This window comes from Primulina eburnea, chromosome 16, assembly GCF_022965805.1.
Source record: "Primulina eburnea isolate SZY01 chromosome 16, ASM2296580v1, whole genome shotgun sequence".
Lineage (NCBI taxonomy): Eukaryota > Viridiplantae > Streptophyta > Magnoliopsida > Lamiales > Gesneriaceae > Primulina > Primulina eburnea.
Window position 1 is genome coordinate 14,132,141 of NC_133116.1, and position 22,270 is coordinate 14,154,410.

The following is a 22,270-nucleotide window of genomic DNA, read 5'->3' on the forward strand; positions in this document are numbered from 1 at the left end:
TAAAATAAAATAAATCGTTAATTTAAGTATGATATATAAGCTGGAAACCTTGTGTAGTTATATGTCTTGAGGCTATATAACTTTAAGAACATGTTTGATATGTATAATAATGTCACGTAACAAAATCAAAGAATTAAGGATGTTTTTGAAAATTTTAGAAAAATGGGAAGTTTAAATAAAGAAATAAGGAGATGGGGAGTGAGGAAAAAGTAGAGAACGAGAAAAGAAAGTAATTGCAAATTTGCCTATATACACCGATACCGAAAGTGTGCAATGATAACTCAGATATATTTATTTAATTATTAAATAAGGTGTTAGTGGTAAGTGGAGTTAAATGCAAGGTTGTGTGTGAGCTCTGTTGTCTATATTATTTTAATTTAATGTGGCAACAATCATTCATTTTGTAACAGCTCCGCCACAAAGCAATAGCTAGTAACTGCTACTACAGTTATGGACCATTTACAAGAACCACTTTCATCTATGAAAGTTCATTGATTTTGTTATTGTTATTGTTATTATTATTATTATGAATCTGATCATCATCTATCAAAGTTTTACCAATTATTTATAGTTATATTGTTAACAGTATCGACGATGTTTTTCATTGAAGATCCAATTATAATAAACATCTCTCTTAACATGCATTTTGATGACATATATGCTATAAGACATCAACTATAGGGTCAAATTTTACTCGTATTAAAGATTGAATTTGTTTGTTAAATTTGATAATTGATTAATATAAGAGCGAGTTTTAATACAAAAGTTATAGCTTAAAAACACTTGGATAAGTCCAACAATTTTTCTTAAAAAAATAAGTGCATTTAGTCTGTTGATTTCTTCAACTAAACACACTCTAATTTATGTTTCAATTATCTAAATATTGAGTGAATCTCGTGTGAGACCGTCTCAAGGATCATAATCTGTGAGACGGGTCAATCCTACCCATATTCACAATAAAAAGTAATTCTCTTATATAAAAAGTAATACTTTTTCATGGGTGACCCAAATAAGAGACTCGTCTCACAAATACGACCCGTAAGACCGTCTCACACAAGTTTTTGCCGTAAATATTATCAATATGCGGGGACATAGAACATAAAGGAGCATGTCTAGTTAAGTGGTAAAATTTCAACACCATTTGAAATATATAAATTGTATATAAATCATCTACCATTCTTTACTTTATTATTGACCACTACCACCAACTGTTATTACATTAAATTAAATTAATTGAATGCGGTTGAATTAATTATATAAATCATTTAAACTCGAATATAATATTTAAATATTTCATTAAATTTATTAACTTATGGGTGAATGTTAGTTTTTGTAGACTAAATTTTGAAAAAAATTGATTTTGAAATGTGTTTTATGTTTACAGCAGTATAAACTCGATGCTCGAAGACGACGTTAAAAAGTATTAGGACATTGCAAATATAAATTATATATTTATATTATATTTTTTTTATCGTATTTAAAAGGATATGGGTATATATTTAATTTTATTGTTATTTATTACATCTAAAAAAATTATGTAAGTCGGGGAAAATTTGCATATTTTTTTTGTGCACTAAATTGTCGGAGTTCATTTTAAAGTAGTCACGTCCTCCGAAGAGAAAGGACATCGAAGCTTCAATCGAGAATGAGAAATCAAGAAAATTAGACGACCCAGAGTCAAAACTGGTTAGCAATTTTGTTCCATTTTTAAGCCTTCGTATGTTCTCTTTGGGCAAGAGAAAATTTATGCGAAGACCGCAAACTTAAGAGGTCAAGAAAAGAGGTGAAGTTTGAACTTTTAGCTTATTTGGGTATTGTTTATTTTCCGGATTTATTGCTGGAATTCGTTAATCCTTTTCTGATTTTGGTGTCATGAAGGGAAACGCTTTGTAAGAGAAGAAAAGAGAGCGAACTTAAGCTTGTAAGGTTTTCGTTTGAAGGATGATTGTTTTCTTGTGATAGGATTATGAGTGTTGTATGAGATCTAACCGAATTTTTTTTTAATGAATTCAAGTGTATGTAATCTAAAATGCTATCACACGCGACTAGTTTTCTTTTTTCATGTGTGGAAAATATTTAGTGTCAATGCCGTAGAGGACTTTACACACTATGGTAAAAGTGGTAGGATAGGTGGTAGTTTTTCCTGCACAATTGTGGCTGAAGTGGGATATTATATATTTAGTTCCAGCTTAATGATCTTAGGTGGGAGATGCCTTTTTGTTGATTATATTACCTCTCGTAAGTCCGAGCTTTCAAGATTAGCAATTTAAACGTGCCATCAGAGCTAGGTCCTTTTAGTTGTGTGGTATCAACATGGTGTCAGAATTAGGAGGTAGAACCTACCCCGTATATTTTATTAGATTGATCTTGCTTAATGCCAGATCAATATGCGTTGGGTGTGCTTTGGATACGAAATTGTGAGTGTATATTCTCCATTTTTCGGAGTACATAAGGGTGTTAAAATTATGATTATACAATTATTGATGACTTCCATGAGCTCAAGCTTTTGGGACAAGCGGTATTAACACTTTATTATCTAACAAGGGACTCATAAGAGTAATGCATTTGACCGCTCTACAATTACCTGTTGACATTTGCATTTTTCTTGAACTGCTTGCTCAAAAATGTTTTATTTCATCATGTAACTTCGCTTTTGCAGTACAAGTTCCTGCAGTTTGGACCATTTGCTTGAAATTGGATTCTGATTCACGTTTTCCTCAGGGGAGTGGAATCGTGTTCTCGTTTCAGTTTGAAATATTAGTAGAGGAGATTTTGGGGTTTAAAAATGGCAGATGCCAGTACTATGACTGATTCTTCTACAGATGATGGTGCTGACGATCAGAATATGAGGGTAACCTCCGAAGCGCTTTTATACTGAGATATGCAAAAAAAAAAAAAACTTTTTTACTGATGTTCTTTTATGGCACATGACAAAGAGATGTACATAGGTTTTCTCCATAAATCCACGAGTATTCATATTTCAAAATGGATCTTTGTAAAGTAAGAACAGTGGCTTGTTATCAAACTGACGATGTAATTTGTTTCTTCCACAGTTTGAAAGCAATATTTTGTTGACATCGGTGGCTTCCAATGGCAATGATAAGTCCAGAGATCAAAAGGTTTTTGAATTCCTAATTTAACACTGCTTGTAATTAATTTAATTTAGATGTGCGATCTCAACCACCTTGTGCAGAATTTACGGAGGCTTGCTCAAAATCGTGAAGCTGCAAGAAAAAGCCGCTTGAGAAAGAAGGTTAGATTTTTCATAAGCGAATCATGTGCGTCTCATTTTTTGCTTCAAATGTTCCTTCTGTCTTATGTAGTTCTCTTCTATTACTAACCTCTGGTCATAAGCTGCATAACTGGGTTGTCTTCTCGTAAAATTTTAAATTACAAGTGGTAAATGACTCCTCTCTGTAGTGTTGTCAGATGTAATTACTTGGATTCTCGTGGCATTTTGGTATGTAATTTCCAGATTTGGTGGTCAGTTTGTACATATTAATGAACCAATATTTTGTCTATTTAGTATCCTTTTGTTGCATTTTGATACAACAGTTGGAATATTAAAAAGTTAAAGATTTGTTCTTCGTATTAGCATATGAGTGCCATTCTCTGCTGATGTAATATGATCGATATGTTTCACATGTCGACTTTAACATTATCTTACATCTGTTTGTCTCATTTTTCTTTATATTGGCATGTAGGCCTATGTTCAACAACTAGAGAGCAGCAGAATGAAATTGACGCAACTTGAGCAAGAGCTCCAGCGAGCTAGGCAGCAGGTTTTTCCTGTCTTCTTTTGTTCATTTTATAAATGTTTTCAGTTTTTTCTAGGTCGCCTTTTTTTACTTAGTGAATGAGTTTTCGTTTGTTGAAGGGGGTATTTATTTCAAGTTCAGGAGATCAAGCTCAATCAATTGGAGGAAACGGTGTGATTATCTCATATTGATCCTCTGATGCTTAGGGAGGTGTTTCATTCAAATCTATCGAAGTGTTTTCTGCTAAATTCGTTCATGTTGCTGAAGAAGAAAAAGGAAATAACTCAAGAGGGTTGTATCATATTTTTTTAAAAGGGGAAGTGGGTATATCATCACTAAAAATGTGGAAAATGAGTATTGACATTGGAGAATGGTCAAAAGGTTTGAGATTATAAATACCAAAAGAAAAGCAATTTAATCAAAGCAACAAAGATATGGAATTCTACCACCTTTTAATTTAATAGATGGAGTGAAAAAAATGTGATTGCTTGCTCAGTGGCTGGATTCAGAACATATTAGATTGAATCTTTGTTCTGTGTTTTTTCTGTCTTATTCTTTGAGCAACTTTTAGTCTCGTGAAAATATTAATCTCATGTTCATAGGTGCATTGACCTTTGATGTTGAATATGCACGGTGGCTGGAGGACCACAACCGGCGTATTATTGAGCTTAGAGGTGCTGTCAATTCACATGCTGGTGATGGTGAACTTCGCATAATAGTGGAGGGAATCACTACACAATATGATGACATTTTTAGGTTAAAAGGGGATGCTGCAAAGACCGACGTCTTTCATATTTTGTCAGGCATGTGGAAGACACCTGCTGAAAGGTGTTTCCTTTGGCTTGGTGGTTTCCGTTCATCTGAACTTCTTAAGGTGTCACATCGATTTATTTTAGTTTTTTGCTAATCCCCCCAGTTTCATCATTAAGCTGAATTTCATTTGTACTGAATCCCTCCTTGTAAATGCCTGGAGCTTCAATTCATTTTGGTGTGTTTTCCCGAAAAATATATAAATACATCTCCATTCAGTATTTGCTTAATACCTGGTTGGTAGGATATCTGTTCAGGGAGAAAGAATTGCCCGCTTCTCCTATCTTACTGTCTATGTGGAACATCAATTAAGAAGAGTCTGTGGACCATTGTCTGGTTTAGAAGATTTAGTTTGTATGTTACCATCTACTGTATCTTTAACTAAAATGATAAGCATTTGGTTCTATACCATAACTATGTAGATTATCGGGCTTTATCAGTAAAATGAAATTTTAGTCGTCTATATTTGTTTATTTGCGGTTTTGGTCATCTAAGTTGTCAAATTTCAGTCTCAGTCCTATATTTTTCTTTTCATCTGGAGTATTGAGTGGAATTGTACAAGTCAGTGTGACATTGGTGTCATCAGTTTCGCATAAAAAAAAATGACTAAAATTTCAAAAAAAAAAACGAATATACATTTACTTAAAAGCACAATTTTAAGAACATAAGAAGAAGAGTGTCAACTAATAAGAAGATAAAGTATGCCTGAATAGAAATGAGACAAATTAAGTCAGAACACAGAATTTTTTTTCCCACAGGATACTAAATTTTTCTAAATCAATGTTGCACAATTGACTCAAATCAGGAGGTTATAATTTTCTTGAATATATGTTACCTTTATTTTTTATATTTTGTTTTTGTCTTGTATGTGAACTGCGTGATAATGTGATATTCTATCAACATCTTTCATAAAGTTGAACGCCCTTCTCCATTTGTAGATTTTACTTATTGGTCGGTCTACATTATGAGTATTGGCCTTCCTGGTTGCAGCTTCTTATAAATCATTTGGAACCATTAACTGAGCAGCAGTTGTTGGCCGTGAACAATTTGCAACAGTCTTCTCAACAAGCAGAAGATGCATTGTCACAGGGAATGGAGGCATTGCAGCAGTCCTTGGCAGAGACGTTAGCTGGTTCTCTCTGCCAATCGAGTTCATCTGGAAATGTTGCCAACTACATGGGTCAAATGGCCATGGCAATGGGAAAGTTGGGAACTCTCGAGGGCTTCATTCGTCAGGTTTGATTTGTTATCAAACTTCTACCGAGAACAATAAACCTTTATCATGGTGCATGCATGGGTATTGTTTTTGCAATCTTATTATGTAAATAGGGAATGTGTAGGACAAAAATACAGTATAGTTTGTAAAACCTATCTTTGGATCTATTATATATTTGTTGACCCAACATAAAGTTTATCGCACTTTATGTGTGGATAATGAAGACGAAATTATTTAAATGACTAGTACAATAAGTTTATTTTAAATGACCAGCAAAATAAATTAGTTATTTCGTTGTAGTCTTTGTGCAATATGCTTGTAAGGTGATAGTCTTCAACAGCTTAGCGTTTAAGCAATGTGATTGTTTGTTTCAGGCTGACAATTTGCGGCAACAGACTCTCCAACAAATGCATCGTATACTGACAACTCGTCAGTCAGCTCGTGCCCTCCTTGCTATTAGCGACTATTTCTCTCGGCTTAGAGCCCTTAGCTCTCTTTGGCTTGCTCGCCCTCGAGAGTAACATCGTTTTCTAATTGCTGCCGTGTTACCAACACGCGGTGTTGGAATTTTCCAATGCAGTGTTCTTCAGTGAATTAATGTAGGAGACTGCTTTGTGCAACTCCGATGTGGTGTATGTGTAATTTCTAATTTATTAGTTGTATTGATTGTTTTACAGTCTAGTTTGATATGAGTACAGAGGTCCTTTGAATGTATTCTCATTGGAAATGATGATTCAAATGTAATTTTGTGCTTGAATTTTGAATGAGAAGAAAAAAGGTGGCGTAAATGGCAGACTGATTATTAATATGTCTAGACTCCTGTATTTTGTGAAGTGGGTCATTTTGATATTGTTTTCTTTATACTGCAATCCATTTATATACTGGAAAAAAACATCTACATGTTTATCGGTTGAACCTCCACGGAAGGAACAAAATAAAGAGAATCTTCAGTTGCCCACATCTGATTTACCTTTTTTTGGTTTCCCTTGTGTTGCAGGTCAAGGAGGAACCACATAATCTATTTCTTTTTAGTTTTATTTATTTCTTTAATTATTTATAATTTTTCTCCGCTTGTATTCTTAAATTATGTTGTTTTTGCAGGAGCTAAAACATGTACCACACAGGAGAGTTTCATATATAATTTCCGTCTTGATGAATGATTAAATATGAGTAATGTGCTTCATATCTTGAGAAGGTTCTAATTCATTTCCCTTTTTTTGTCGTGCAGGAGAAACAATATTCTCTTCCATGAATTGCAGTTCAGCATGTGGGGCTTTGCCGGTCAATCTATTACTCCAAGCAAGAGCTGGCTTTTCAGCTTGTGGATCCATTCAAGGACTTTACTAACATATAGAGTTTCATTTACTTTGAGGCCTCACTTCCAGGGGCGGATTTAGTGTAGGGCGAACGGGGGCCACGACCCCCCCCTCCCCCCCCCAAAAAATTTAAAAAAAAATTTTAGTATATATTAATTTTTTGTTCAGACCCGCGCGTACAGACCCGAGAAATTCATGCGCACCCGCGCGTACAGACCCGAGAGCAACGCGCGCCAGCGCGACTTCATGCGCGACCGCGCGCATACATGCACGGGCAGATGAACAGCAACTCGCGCGCCACCGCGTCATTTCATGCGCCACCGCGCGCGCACCGCGTCCAGAATATTATAAATTGCGCGAACTAGGTCAAACGCGAGGTTAGCAGCCGTCACTGGAGAAACACAGGAGATTTTCAGCCGTCCAGGGAGAAAAAGACGCAAGAAACGGAGCGCCTACACAAGATAGAGATTCAGAGTGCGAAGAACCATCGCAAATACGAAGAACGACGGATCTGGGGACAGAGACGACACTTTGAATTTGTTATCTTTTCCTTTGTTTCTTTATTTTATTGCGTAGCAATGTCTAGAATCACAAACAAGTCTTGTTTTCTCTTGGATTTCGTGATGAACTAACTTTCCAGTCTAGAGAATGACGTAGCTTTGTGGACACGATGATTTGACGTGGTTATTTTATAAGATTGAATTCCATTCCATGTTTACTTGTGTTTCTATGTGTTTATTGCACTACAATTTAGTGGCCATAAATTGTTGTTGTTTGATTAATTCCACAACTCGGGAGAGGGACTAGGATTATAGATCATTAGAACACATCGTTAAATGTTTATAGCGTTCGGAAGGCGTATGACTTTAGCGAGGCTTAGTAAGAACATTGTTTGCATTTATCTATGAAATTTAGATTCTAATTAGGAATAATTGAATCGAAGTTGATAGATACAGTTATTCGTCACTTGGGAAAGAGGGAATAAAATAATCTAAGTGTTCTTGGTCATTAAATAATTGGAATTCAGGAAAATAAACTCAACTATGAATAATTATCGTGGAAACTTTGTGAAATCATTTCTCTAGACACTTTCTCTCATTGATATTTCTCAATTCGGTGATCTAATTAATTCATTATTTTCAATTAATTCGTTTAAACAAACAAATCTGATTATTGATTTTTCTAGATAAAGTCTTGGCTATTTTAATTACAAGAATTGATATACATTTTTATACACACTCCTCGTGGGATCGACACTTGTACTCAAAAGTACATTTTACTATAACTTGACATCGTGCGCTTGCGAGCAGTTAAAAAAAGACGCAACGAGTTTTTGGCGCCGTTGCCGGGGAGTGTCAAATTTGAATTTATATCAGTATTGTTACCAAGTAGACTTGACTTTAATTTAGAGTTTATTTTTATTGTTTTACTTTGTTATTTTATAATCTTCTCTGTTTTTACAGTGCATGCGAAAATATACAAATCCCGACTTGCTGGTTTTTGATCCTGAAATCGAAAGAACTGCCAGGAGATTAAGGAAAGCAAGACGAGAGGAGATTAAAGAAATGGCTGAAAACAGAGATCATCAGAACGAGCTCCCACGAGAGGTGCCAATCCGAGAACATTTCCGTCCAGTCATTAACGCTCACTATTCTGGAATAGCTCGTGGAACCATTGCTGCTAATAACTTCGAGCTAAAGCCCGCACTGATCAACATGGTTCAACAGAACCAATTTGGAGGTGCAGCCACAGCAGATCCCCATCTTCATCTCAGGACTTTTCTAGAGATCACGGACACGGTAAAAATTAATGATGTTTCTGACGAAATTATTCGATTGCGTTTGTTTCCGTTTTCTCTCAGGGATCAGGCAAGGAGCTGGCTCCAATCTCTGCCACTAGGGAGTATTACTACATGGGCAGATTTGGTCACAAAATTTCTGTCAAAGTATTTTCCTCCTGCCAAGTCTGCTCAGCTGAAAATAGACATCACTAACTTCAGGCAGAGGGAATTTGAAGTGTTATATGAGGCTTGGGAGAGATACAAAGAACTGCTCAGAAAATGTCCGAATCATGGATATGCAGAATGGGTTCAGATTGAGCTCTTTTACAATGGTCTGGATGGGCCAACTAGAGGCAATGTGGATGCAGCCGCCGGAGGTACTATTTTTTCTAAAACACCTGATGAAGCTTATGAATTACTTGAACAGATGACCATCAACAGTTATCAGTGGCCAAGTGAGAGATCAGGAGTACAGAGAACAGCTGGAGTGTATGCCGTAGACCCGATCACATCACTGACTGCACAGGTTTCGGCATTGACAGCACAAATTGCAGCGATGAACAAGCCAGGCCAATCTACGTCTGATGTAGCTTTGGTAACTGCTGCGGAAGAGCCAGTTGTGGAAGAAGCTCAGTACCTTAACAATCGTGGCTATGGAGGCTACAGAGGTAACCCTCCCCCTAACACTTATCACCCTGGTTTGAGAAACCATGAAAACCTTTCTTATGCAAACAATAAGAATGTGTTGAATCCCCCACCGGGGTTCAATACATCAAATGGGGAAGGAAAGCCATCATTTGAAGATTTAGTGGGGACGTTTGTTGTTGAATTTGGTAAGAGGATGTTTAAGACTGAATCTAGACTTGACAACCTTGAGACACACATGGCGAGTATCGGTGCTACCCTGAAAATCCTTGAGTCGCAAGTTGGGCAGATAACCAAGCAACTCACGTCGCAACCATCAGGTGCAGTACAAAAGACTGCAGATCCACATCTGAGGGAAGTAAATGCTATCTTTATACATCATGAGGAAATTGAGATGATAGAAGGAGAAAAGAAAAAAATTGATTGCACACCCAGCCGGGAGGATAAGAAGACTCCAAGCAAAGGAAACCGAGGTAAGAAAGGTATGAGTTCTGATTTTGATCAATGCATCGATATTTCTTTACTTCCCTATCCCCAAAGATTTTTACAATTAAAGGCTGAATTTCAAAAGAAAAAAAGTTTTGAAGAACTCAAGACCTTACACACTAACAGTCAGTCTGCAGAGCAGGAAGAGTTGGCATCCCTAAGAAACCTTCCGAAGAAGATGCAAGGCCCCGGAGAATTTATCGTACCATGTGAAATAGGGGGTCAATCAGTGGAAAAAGCTATCTGTGACTCAGGAGCGAGCATAAATATAATGCCAAATTCTCTTTACGAGAAACTTGGACTGAGCAGGATGAAACCCACAGGACTAAGCTTACAGATGGCAGATAGATCGATCAGGACACCGCTGGGTATTGTGGAAGATGTTGAACTTAAGATTGATAAAATAAGGCTTCTAGCAGATTTTGTGGTGCTTGACATGGGGAACAGTCAGAATGTTCGTACTATTTTCGGGCGACCATTTTTGGCTACTGCTGGAGCCATCATTGATTTGAGACAAGGAAAACTGACCTTGGAGGTTGATGGTAAAAATGTAGAACTCAGGGCTTCCACGAAATCATACGACCCACCATGAACATGATTAGTGAGCGTCGGGCTGATGACGTTAAACCAAGCGCTGTGTGGGAGGCAACCCGCATTTATTTATTTTTGCATTCGTTCTGCTTTATTATTTTAATTCTATTTCTTAGTTAATATTTTTAATTTCTTCTATTTATGTATTAATTTGAATCGTTTTATTTTTGCAGGTTAATCATTTATATATATAAATAAAAAAAGTGGTAAGAACAGATGCATGCACGCCACCGCGCAACTTCTCGCGCAGCAGCGCGCGTGGAACCAGGGGCATGACCAGAAGCATGCGCGTGGCAGTGCAACATCTCGCGCCGGCGCGCGCCCTCATCAACCATAAAGAACAGAAGCCATCGCGCCCCAGCGCGAGTTCTCGCGCGACCGCGCGCACCTGATTATCGAAGACATCCAGTAGCCAGCGCGCGGCCGCGCCACTTTACGCGCGCGCGCTCAATTATTGGCAGCAGACAGTAGCCAGTGCGCGGCCGCGCCACATCACGCGCGACCGCGCGCACCGCGAACTAGCCCCCCTTTATAACCCTATCTCACAATTTCATTCACACAAAACTCTCCTCTCCACAAGAACCGCCGCCTCCTCAAGATTTCCCTCTCCAAAACCCCTCTCCTCCATAAAATCTTCACCTCTCCTTCACAATCAAACCATCCTCTCCTCCACAAAAATCCTTAAACTCCTCAAATCATCCCTCCACCAAGCTCCACACCACCGTCTCCTACAACATCATCATACCTCATCCTCACCCACCACCATCACAGCCGCCGCAAACCACCGCCGCTCAGGCACACCGCCGCCGCCGCCCTTCGCCGCCGGTTGTCATCCCAAGCTATTGTCTTCAAGGGTACCTTTCTTCCTCATTATTATTGTTTGGGGACAATTTTCAGAATTCAAGCTTTGTTGGTGGCTTTGTGCTCTTTAATTGTTGATTATTGGTGGGGATAGTGTTGATCATTATGCCTCCGAGAAAAAGATCAAAAGATGGGGCTTCCTCGTCTCGTTCCTACGATGCTCACAAATTTTGGAACGAGGAAGCCTTTCGGGTATATGAGAGCACCATGTCTAGGTCGATTATTCCAGAAAGAGGGCTAGATATGACATACCCCGATTGTGCATTCATTAGAGAGGTCGGGCGACGAGGGTGGATGGATATAGCCCAGTCTCCGCCAGACGCTGTGATATCCGTAATCCGTGAATTTTATGCGAATTTGAGAATCAAACATGAAGAATACGGAGTTTTGGTGCGAGGGCAACTCGTCTATTTTGATTCGGCCACTATTAATGCAATCTACAATATGCCGGATTTTGAAAATGACGGGTACACTGAGTTGATCACGGGGGATGTGAACTACGATGAGATTATCAGGACCTTAGGCATCGAGGGTGCAGAGTGGCGATTGAATCAGGGCTCCCCAGTCACTTTGAAGAAATCTGATTTACGCCGTAAACCACGTTGTTGGGCATCTTTTATTCTCTAACGGATCATGCCCTCCTCCCATCAGACTGAAATTACAAAAGACAAAGTGACGTTAATTTACGCCATCATGACTGGGCGGACCGTGGATTTGGGGAAGCTTATTAACAGTTATATCATGTGTGCTGGTACAGGACTTATGACCGTCAGCCTCCCTTGCCAACATACTATCACTGCATTATGTCTTTATGCCGGTGTGCAATGGGGCGCCGATGAACAGGTCTTGAAATCCAAGAGCCCAATCACAGTATTTGAAGTAGAGCGTTCGCGCTTTGGAGACGAAATAGAACGGCAACAGGCTAGGACAGCTTATAATCAGAGTGCCAGAGAACGTCAACCACCACCACCACCATCGATTCCTCGTTCTAGTTTGCGAGATAGGATGTTCCGACTGGAACAAGAGTCGCGGGCTGAGCGCCGACAGCAGGCCGAACACCGACAGACTACTAGTACTTTCATGTCCTACATGATGGATTTCACATCGGCACTTGCCCAGCGGTTCCCACCTGGACCCGAGGATGTTCCTTACCCACCACAACCAGCCTGGCCACCACAGTACCCACAGCCGATGGACGATGATGATGAAGGATCTGGGGATGATGATTCGAGCCCCGAGTTCTGACACTCGGGTGCGAGGTATGTGTTGTCATGTTCTTTATTTCCATACATTGCGGACAATTCATACTTTAAGTTTGGGGGGTAACAAATTGCTTGTTGGAACTTTTCTGAATTTTTATTTTGCACAGTAGTAGTTTGATTTTTTTTATTTATTGCATTCTGTTGCGCGTTTTCTTAACTGCTCGCAAGCGCACGATGTCAAGTTATAGTAAAATGTACTTTTGAGTACAAGTATCGATCCCACGAGGAGTGTGTATAAAAATGTATATCAATTCTTGTAATTAAAATAGCCAAGACTTTATCTAGAAAAATCAGTACTCAGATTTGTTTGTTTAAACGAATTAATTGAAAACAATGAATTAATTAGATAGCCGAATTGAGAAATATCAATGAGAGAAAATATCTAGAGAAATGATTTCACAAAGTTTCCACGATAATTTATTCACAGTTTAATTTATATTCCTGAATTTCAATCAATTAATGACCAAGAACACTTAGATTGTTTTATTCACCCTTTCCCAAGTGACGAATAAAGTGTATCTATCAACTTCGATTCAATTATTCCTAATTAGAATCTAAGTTTCATAGATAAATGCTAACAATGTTCTTACTAAGCCTCGCTAAAGTTATACGCCTTCCGAACGCTATAAACATTTAACGATGTGTCTCTAATGATCTATAATCCTAGTTCCTCTCTCGAGTTATAAGATTAATCAAACAACAAACAATTTATGGCCAGTAAATTGCAGTGCAGTAAACGCAGAAAACACAATTAAACGAAAGCGGAATTCAATCACATAAACAACGGTGTCAAATCATCGTATCAACAGAGTTACGTCATTCTCTAGAATGGGAATTTAGTTCATCACGAAATCCAAAAGAAACCAATACGTATTTGTAGTTCTAGGCATCGACACGCAATAAAATAAAGAGACAAAAGAAAAGATAACAAATCCAAAGCGTCGTCTCTGTTCCCAGATCCGTCGTTCTTCGTAGTTGTAATCGATCTTCGCCTCTCAGTACTTTCCTCTTGCCTTCTTTTTCTTCCCAAGATGGTGTCTTTTCTCCTCACGGCGGCTCTTTTCTTTTCTGACCTAGCGATCGCGCATTATATATGTTTTTGGACGCGGCGTGCGCGCGGTGGCGCGAGTTCTGGCGCTGCTGCGCGTGCCGTGCTGCTCATCTGCCTGTGTATGTGTGCGCGCGGGTGTGCATGATCTTGCGCGGGTGCGCGCGAGGTTCTGGTCATTTGCTTCATCTGTGCGCGCGCGGTTGCGCGTGAAGTGGCGCTGGCGCGCGCGTCTCTCGGGTCTGCTGCTGCTGCCTTGGGCGCGCGGCTGCGTGTGATCTCGCGCGGGCGCGCACGAGGTTCTGTCGATCCTCTAGCTTTCATGCGCGCGCGGTAGCGCGCAAAGTCGCGCGGCTGCGCGCGTACTTCTGTTCTTGGCAGTAGCTAAACTCGCGGCTCGGTTCTGTTTTCTCGGTTCACTTGGTTGCGTATCCACTATTATCTCCATTCCTGTAATGACAACATAAACAAACCAAAAACGCGTAATTCTGTTCGAAACAAGCATAATTCAAAATGGATTTAAATGTAAATTAAGTGCAAATCTTGCACTTATCAAACCCCCCAAACTTGAATTTTTGCTAGTCCCGAGCAAAATATAAGAAAAGCTAATAAAAAAGAAATAAAAATACGCAAACTACTAAAGTCATGGATGTGCAAAAAGTGATAATGACCTCCGATTCATCTAATTTCATGTAATTCACGATTTCCCAAGAGTCACGTGTGTGTGTGTTATGTCAATGTTTGTTTACCCCATCGAATGCTCAAATAAAGTTGTAATGCACCTTTGCCTTACAGAATCAAGAAATCTTCAGTTCAGTTCAACTTTCACATCATCAACATAAACATTTGCATTCACAGATCACATAGGACTTTTTCGGTGATTATTTGGCTCGAAAGATGATCAACACAAGTATGCCAAAGATGAAATCACAAAATGAGATGCTTGCAAGCAAGTGATTAAGGTCTATACTTGTTGACAATGAGTTTCAGGTATCCATAGGCTTGACTTGAACAACTTTTCTCCACTAGTATATTGGATAAATGTGACAAGGTTAATAGGTCTTGTAGGCTTGTAACGTTAGGCCACGGCTCACGGCTACAATAAAAGGTATGGAATTCAAAATTTGAGAGAAATAATCAACTCTTCATCAATTTCACTCTTTTTCATTTTCTTTTTCATTCACCATCCACTTATTGTTTTCTTTTCATTCATATCCTTCATCTCCCTTATATTTTCTTTGATTGAACTTTTTCTCTTTCTTTTTGTCTATTTTCAACTCCCTCTTTGCTCACTTCAATTTTTCTTTTTCTTTTCAAGGAGCTTTTGAATCACTACACCACCAATGAATTTCTTTCTCTCAAAATCAGGTAGGAAAATAAGTGTATCGGCTTCATTAGGTAGTTGTTGTGGAATGTAGAATAGATACAAGTGGGGGTTGATTGTATGTCATTGACACACACCACTTGATTTTTAGTAAGCTCAAAATGGGACACTAAGGATATTTCATGTTCATTTGGTAGGCTCGAAGGCTCAACGGTTTCAAAGATCGCCTAAATCATTCATATGTCACATATTATCCGTATTTCGCCTCGAAAAGTGTTCAAACAAGTTCTAGACTTCCGTCAATCCATTAGTCAACTCATACAAACCAATCACATGCAATTTTCAATAGAAATGATATATGAAATAGGTGCACGAAAAAAAAGTAAGCATCTCAATTAACTTTGAAGCTCAAAGGGCTACAATTGACAGTAAACAAAGAACACAGGCCCAAGGATTTTGTGAAAGACTGCCTAGATCATTTCTAAGTCTGCAAAAGTGTCAATCGATGTCATGCAAGTTTTACCAAGAATCGTATCTCCCTCATCTATTTAGCATCATAGGCATGCAACTTGTCTCTAAGCAACAATAGTATCAAGAAACACGACAGTGCAAAATATTTGTGACTCCTAGGTTCTCATGAACACATATATATTTCAAGATCGCAATTCAGTTTTCATCATTGGTCACACATTTTGCTTATCCATGACGCTACCTAACAAGTTCTAACATGCAAAAAAAAAAAATTCAAATTAACTAATACTGAACGATAAAATAAAAAAAAATTTGCAGAAAAATTCTAACAAGCAACGCAATTTTACTCTCCCCCCAAACTTAAATTATGCATTGTCCTCAATGTATAGAAATAAAGAACACGACAGCACATACCTTGCGCACGAGTGTCAAAACTCGGGCGCTCGAGTTGTTGTCCGCAGCATCTGTGTCATCCATGTCCATGGGCTGCGGCGGTGATAGATCTGGTGGTGGGTAAAATTAACAACTAAGGACGTAAAATAAAATAAAATAATAAAAACAAAATGAATGCTAAAGAAAATAAATTGTGGGTTGCCTCCCACACAACGCTTGGTTTAACGTCATCAGCCCGACTATACCAATCTTGTTCATGGTGGATCGTATGATATCTTGGATGCCTTTATTTCCACCATTTGACCTTCAACTTCCATGTTCATCTTTCCTCGTTTCACGTCAATAATAGCTCCAACAGCAGCCAATAATGGTCGTCCTAGAATGACATGAACGTTCTGACTGTTCTCACTATCAAGTACCACAAAATCTGCTAGAAGCCTTATTTTATCAATCTTAAGTTCAACATCTTCCACAACACCCAGCGGTGTCCTGACCGATTTATCTGCCATTTGCAAGCTTAGTCCTGTGGGCTTTATCCTGCTCAATCCAAGTTTCTCGTAAAGGAAACTTGGCATTATATTCACGCTCGCTCCTGAATCACAGATAGCATTTTCCTCTGATTGACTTCCAATTTCACATGGTACAACAAATTCCCGGGGGTCTTGTAGCTTCTGAGGAAGATTTCCTTTCCTGCTCTTATCATCTCCTCCAGTAAATGCCACCTCTTCCTGCTCTGCAAACTGAGTGTTAGAGTGTAGGTTCTTGAGATCTTCAAGACCTTTTTTCTTTTGAAACTCAGCCTTCAATTGTAAAAATCTTTGGGGGTAGGGAAGTAAAGAAATATCAACGCATTGATCAAAATCATAACTCTTACCTTTCTTACCTCGGCTCCTTTTGCTTGGAGGCGGCTGATCAACTTTCTTTTCTTTGCCTACCACTCCAATCTCCTCATGCTGCATAAAAATAGCATTCACCTCTCTCAGATTTGGGTCTGCATTCTTTTGCACTGCACCTGATGGTTGAGATGTGAGTTGCTTCGTTATTTGCCCAACTTGCGACTCCAGGATTTTCAAAGTAGCACCAATACTCGCCATATGTGTCTCAAGGTTGTCGAGTCTAGACTCAGTTCTAGACATCCTCTTACCAGATTCAACAACAAATGTCCCCACTAGATCCTCAAATGATGGCTTCCCTTCCCCATTTGATGTATTGAACCCCGGTGGAGGGTTCAACACATTTTTATTGTTTGCATAAGAAAAATTTTCATGGTTTCTCAACACAGGATGATAAGTATTAGGGGGAGGGTTACCTCGATATCCGCCAAAGCCTCCAAAGTTCTTGTTGTTGATGTATTGGACTTCTTCAATAAACTGTGATTCTTCAACAACAACCGGTGGTCCTTCGGTGTTTGATGTACCCACCTTATTCATCGCGGCTATTTGAGTGGTCAATGCAGATACCTGCGCAGTGAGTGACGTAATAGGATCCACCGCATAAACTGCAGCTGTCCTTTTTACTCCTGCCCTTTCCGACGGCCACTGGTAGCTGTTTATCGTCATCTGTTCGAGCAAGTCATAAGCTTGCTCAGGAGATTTGGCAAAGATCGTGCCACCAGCTGCAGCATCCACTGTTCCTCTTGTTTGCCCATTTAGACCGTTGTAGAATAACTCAATCTGCACCCAGTCTTCGAAGCCATGGTTTGGGCACTTTCTTAACAGCTCCTTGTATCTTTCCCATGCTTCATACAATTGCTCGAATTCAGTCTGCCTAAACGTGCTTATCTCAATCTTGAACTGGGCAGATTTTGCAGGGGGAAAGTATTTCGCTAAAAATTTCGTGGCTAGCTCATGCCATGTCGTGATGCTTCCCAAGGGAAGCGATTGTAGCCATCCTCGTGCTTGATCCCTGAGAGAAAACGGAAACAAACGCAGTCTAATAATATCATCAGAAACATTATTAATCTTTACCGTGTCCGTTATCTCCAAGAAAGTTCTCAGGTGAACATGAGGATCAGATGTGGCTGTTCCAGCAAACTGGTTTTGCTGAACCATATTGATTAGAGCGGGCTTCAATTCGAAATTATTGGCGTTGATTGTTCCTCTTGCAATCCCAGAGTAATGATTGCCGATCACTGGTCGGAAGTGATCTCTTATAGGAATCGCCTCTGGTTGGTCGCGTATGTCATTTTCTCTGTTCTCAGCCATTGCTTGAATCTCCTCTCTTCTTGCTTTTCTTAATCTTCTCGCAGTCTTTTCGATCTCCGGATAAAAAATAAGCAAGTCTGAGTTTTGCGATCTTAGCATACACTGTCAAACAGGAAGAAAAAAATAAAACGCTTAATCAATATAAGATAAAAGAAAGATAAAAGCTCTAAATTAAAATCTAGACTAATTGGTAACAATACTGATATAAATTCAAATTTGACACTCCCCGGCAACGGCGCCAAAAACTTGTTGCGCGTTTTCTTAACTGCTCGCAAGCGCACGATGTCAAGTTATAGTAAAATGTACTTTTGAGTACAAGTATCGATCCCACGAGGAGTGTGTATAAAAATGTATATCAATTCTTGTAATTAAAATAGCCAAGACTTTATCTAGAAAAATCAGTACTCAGATTTGTTTGTTTAAACGAATTAATTGAAAACAATGAATTAATTAGATCGCCGAATTGAGAAATATCAATGAGAGAAAATATCTAGAGAAATGATTTCACAAAGTTTCCACGATAATTTATTCACAGTTTAATTTATATTCCTGAATTTCAATCAATTAATGGCCAAGAACACTTAGATTGTTTTATTCACCCTTTCCCAAGTGACGAATAAAGTGTATCTATCAACTTCGATTCAATTATTCCTAATTAGAATCTAAGTTTCATAGATAAATGCTAACAATGTTCTTACTAAGCCTCGCTAAAGTTATACGCCTTCCGAACGCTATAAACATTTAACGATGTGTCTCTAATGATCTATAATCCTAGTTCCTCTCCCGAGTTATAAGATTAATCAAACAACAAACAATTTATGGCCAGTAAATTGCAGTGCAGTAAACGCAGAAAACACAATTAAACGAAAGCGGAATTCAATCACATAAACAACGGTGTCAAATCATCGTATCAACAGAGTTACGTCATTCTCTAGAATGGGAATTTAGTTCATCACGAAATCCAAAAGAAACCAATACGTATTTGTAGTTCTAGGCATCGACACGCAATAAAATAAAGAGACAAAAGAAAATATAACAAATCCAAAGCGTCGTCTCTGTTCCCAGATCCGTCGTTCTTCGTAGTTGTAATCGATCTTCGCCTCTCAGTAATTTCCTCTTGCCTTCTTTTTCTTCCCAAGATGGTGTCTTTTCTCCTCACGGCGGCTCTTTTCTTTTCTGACCTAGCGATCGCGCATTATATATGTTTCTGGACGCGGCGTGCGCACGGTGGCGCGAGTTCTGGCGCTGCTGCGCGTGCCGTGCTGCTCATCTGCCCGTGTATGTGTGCGCGCGGGTGCGCGCGAGGTTCTGGTCATTTGCTTCATCTGTGCGCGCGCGGTTGCGCGTGAAGTGGCGCTGGCGCGCGCGTCTCTCGGGTCTGCTGCTGCTGCCTTGGGCGCGCGGCTGCGCGTGATCTCGCGCGGGCGCGCACGAGGTTCTGTCGATCCTCTAGCTTTCATGCGCGCGCGGTATCGCGCAAAGTCGCGCGGCTGCGCGCGTACTTCTGTTCTTGGCAGTAGCTAAACTCGTGGCTCGGTTCTGTTTTCTCGGTTCACTTGGTTGCGTATCCACTATTATCTCCATTCCTGTAATGACAACATAAACAAACCAAAAACGCGTAATTCTGTTCGAAACAAGCATAATTCAAAATGGATTTAAATGTAAATTAAGTGCAAATCTTGCACTTATCACATTCTATATTTGTTAGGTAGAGTCATGGATAAGTAAAATGTGTGACCGATGATGAAAACTGAATTGCGATCCTGAAATTTATATGTGTTCATGATAACTTAGGAGTCACAATTATTTTGCACTATCATGTTTGTTGATATTATCGTTGCTTAAAGACTAGTTGCATGCCTGTGATGCTAAACAGATGAGGGAGATCTGATTATTGGTAATTCTTGCATGACATTGACTGACACTTTTGCAGACATAGAAATGATCTAGGCATTGTTTTCACAACATCTTTGGGCCTGTGTTCTTTGTTTACTGTCAATTGTAGCCCTTTGAGCTTAAAAGTTAATGGAGATGCTTACTTTTTCTTCGTGCATTTATTTCATCTATCATTTTTATTGAAAAGTGCATGTGACTGGTTTGTATGAGTTGACTAATGGATTGACGGTAATCTAGAACTTGTTTGAGCACTTTTCGAGGCGAAATACGGATAACATGTGACATAGGAATGATTTAGGCGATCTTTGAAACCTTTGAGCCTTCGAGCCTACCAAATGAACATGAAATATCCTTAGTGTCCCATTTTGAGCCTACTAAAAATCAAGTGGTGTGTGTCAATGACATACAATTAGCCCCCACTTGTATCTATTCTATATTCCCACAGCAACTACCAAATGAAGCTAATACACTTATTTTCCTACCTGATTTTGAGAGAAATAAATTCATTGGTGTTGTAATGATTCAAATGCTCCTTAAAAAAAATAAAAAAAATGAATGTACAGAAAGGAGTTCAAAGAGAAGGAAAACAATGAAAGAATGAATCAAAAGTGGTAGAAAGAAAGCATTTGGGAAATGAAGGATATGAATGAAAAGAAAACAATAAGTGGGTGGTGGTTGAAAAGAAAATGAAAATGGGTGAAGTTGATGAAGTTCAAATATTTCTCTCAAATTTTGATCTCCATGCCTTTATTGTAGCCATGAGCCGTAGCCTAACATTACAAGCCTACAAGACTTATTAACCTTGTCACATTTATCCAATATACTAGTGGAGAAAAGTTGCTCAAGTCAAGCCTATGGATACCAGAAAAACACTGTCATCAAGTATAAACTTTAATCACTTGCATGCAAGCATCTCACGGTGTGATTTCATCTTTGGTATATTTCTGTTGAATATTTATTGAGCCAATTAAACACCGATAAAGTCCTATGTGATCTGTGAATGCAAATTTATATTTTGATGAAGTGTGAGTTGAACTGAACTGATGATGTCTTGATCCTGTAAGGCGAATGGGCATTACAACTCTATTTGAGCATTTGATGGGGTAAACGAACATTGACTTATTACACACACACGTGACTCTTGGGAAATCGTGAATTACATGAAATTAGATGAGTCGGAGGTCAATATCACTTTTCGTATATCCATGACTTTAGTAGTGTCGTTAATCTTTTCCTTAGTTATTAGTTTTTATTCTATTTTGCTCGGGACTAGAAAAAGTTCAATTTGGGGGGTTTGATAAGTGCAAGATTTGCACTTAATCTATATTAGAATCCATTTTGAATCATGCCTGTTTCGAACAGAATTATGCGTTTTTTGGTTTGTTTTGATTGTCATTTTAGGAATGGAGAAGATAGCGGACACGATGCCAAGTGGACAAGAAATACACGACCACGAGCACGCCATGGGACAGAAGTGCGCGCGCCATCGCGGCACTTCACGCGCAGTCGCACGCACATTCACTCAATCCCTCGGACAGAGCCTCGCGCGCGCCCGCGCGAGATCACGCGCAGCCGCGCGCAATGATGTGCAGAATGATCGACAGTGGCATGCGCGCCATCGCGCCAGTTCATGCGCACCCGCGCGTACAGACCCGAGAGCAACGCGCGCCAGCGCGACTTCATGCGCGACCGCGCGCATACATGCACAGGCAGATGAACAGCAACTCGCGCGCCACCGCGCGCGCACCGCGTCCAGAATATTATAAATTGCGCGAACTAGGTCAAACGCGAGGTTAGCAGCCGTCACTGGAAAAACACAGGAGATTTTCAGCCGTCCAGGGAGAAAAAGACGCAAGAAACGGAGCGCCTACACAAGATAGAGATTCAGAGTGCGAAGAACCATCGCAAATACGAAGAACGACGGATCTGGGGACAGAGACGACACTTCGAATTTGTTATCTTTTCCTTTGTTTCTTTATTTTATTGCGTAGCAATGTCTAGAATCACAAACATGTCTTGTTTTCTCTTGGATTTCGTGATGAACTAACTTTCCAGTCTAGAGAATGACGTAACTTTGTGGACACGATGATTTGACGTGGTTATTTTATAAGATTGAATTCCATTCCATGTTTACTTGTGTTTCTATGTGTTTATTGCACTGCAATTTACTGGCCATAAATTGTTGTTGTTTGATTAATTTCGCAACTCG

The 22,270-nt window shown here is 39.3% G+C and overlaps 4 protein-coding genes across 11 annotated transcripts in view; 2 read left to right on the plus strand and 2 right to left on the minus strand.

Moving 5' to 3' along the window:
* Positions 1-1,548: 1,548 nt before the first annotated feature.
* Positions 1,549-6,592, plus strand: LOC140816467 (transcription factor TGA2-like). Of its 8 annotated transcripts, none has more exons than XM_073175763.1 (10): positions 1,565-1,783; positions 1,879-1,921; positions 2,722-2,851; positions 3,054-3,119; positions 3,194-3,253; positions 3,705-3,782; positions 3,878-3,929; positions 4,361-4,632; positions 5,559-5,804; positions 6,159-6,592. In XM_073175763.1, exons 3-10 carry the CDS (start codon positions 2,786-2,788, stop codon positions 6,303-6,305), a joined length of 987 nt encoding a protein of 328 aa, XP_073031864.1. In that variant the 5' UTR covers positions 1,565-1,783; positions 1,879-1,921; positions 2,722-2,785; the 3' UTR covers positions 6,306-6,592. The 8 variants fall into 8 exon arrangements, with proteins under 8 accessions (XP_073031863.1, XP_073031864.1, XP_073031861.1 ...); XM_073175761.1 differs by having other exon boundaries at positions 1,566-1,783; positions 2,660-2,851; XM_073175762.1 differs by lacking the exon at positions 1,879-1,921 and having other exon boundaries at positions 1,549-1,686; positions 2,660-2,851.
* A 104-nt stretch (positions 6,593-6,696) lies between these two features.
* LOC140816471 (probable ribonuclease P/MRP protein subunit POP5) overlaps positions 6,697-22,270 on the minus strand; it is a 58,080-nt gene continuing 42,506 nt past the window's right edge. Inside the window, exon 4 of the mRNA XM_073175767.1 lies at positions 6,697-6,745. The gene's annotated coding sequence lies outside the window, so the exon portion shown is untranslated. The remainder of the gene's footprint in view (positions 6,746-22,270) is intronic.
* Positions 8,567-10,603, plus strand: LOC140816058 (uncharacterized). The gene is made up of 2 exons (XM_073175126.1): positions 8,567-9,548; positions 9,666-10,603. Exons 1-2 carry the CDS (start codon positions 8,567-8,569, stop codon positions 10,601-10,603), a joined length of 1,920 nt encoding a protein of 639 aa, XP_073031227.1.
* Positions 16,216-18,165, minus strand: LOC140816060 (uncharacterized). Its single transcript, XM_073175127.1, has 3 exons — positions 17,929-18,165; positions 17,271-17,754; positions 16,216-17,129 (listed from the first exon to the last, which is right to left on the minus strand). The coding sequence occupies exons 1-3, from the start codon at positions 18,163-18,165 to the stop codon at positions 16,216-16,218; spliced, it is 1,635 nt and encodes a 544-aa protein (XP_073031228.1).

Excerpts from the sequence above, each read along its gene's own strand:
- LOC140816467 (XM_073175762.1), top strand. The coding sequence starts at position 2,786 with ATGGCAGATGCCAGTACTATGACTGATTCTTCTACAGATGATGGTGCT. Across the intron at positions 2,852-3,053 it reads CTGACGATCAGAATATGAGG|TTTGAAAGCAATATTTTGTT; the intron begins GTAACCTCCGAA and ends TTTCTTCCACAG. Across the intron at positions 5,805-6,158 it reads TCGAGGGCTTCATTCGTCAG|GCTGACAATTTGCGGCAACA; the intron begins GTTTGATTTGTT and ends TGTTTGTTTCAG.
- LOC140816058 (XM_073175126.1), top strand. The coding sequence starts at position 8,567 with ATGCGAAAATATACAAATCCCGACTTGCTGGTTTTTGATCCTGAAATC. Across the intron at positions 9,549-9,665 it reads TGGCTATGGAGGCTACAGAG|GAAAGCCATCATTTGAAGAT; the intron begins GTAACCCTCCCC and ends CAAATGGGGAAG.
- LOC140816060 (XM_073175127.1), bottom strand. The coding sequence starts at position 18,165 with ATGGCTGAGAACAGAGAAAATGACATACGCGACCAACCAGAGGCGATT. Across the intron at positions 17,755-17,928 it reads TCTTGGAGATAACGGACACG|TTCAAGATTGAGATAAGCAC; the intron begins GTAAAGATTAAT and ends AAATCTGCCCAG. Across the intron at positions 17,130-17,270 it reads AGGCTTTGGCGGATATCGAG|TGGGGACATTTGTTGTTGAA; the intron begins GTAACCCTCCCC and ends TTGAGGATCTAG.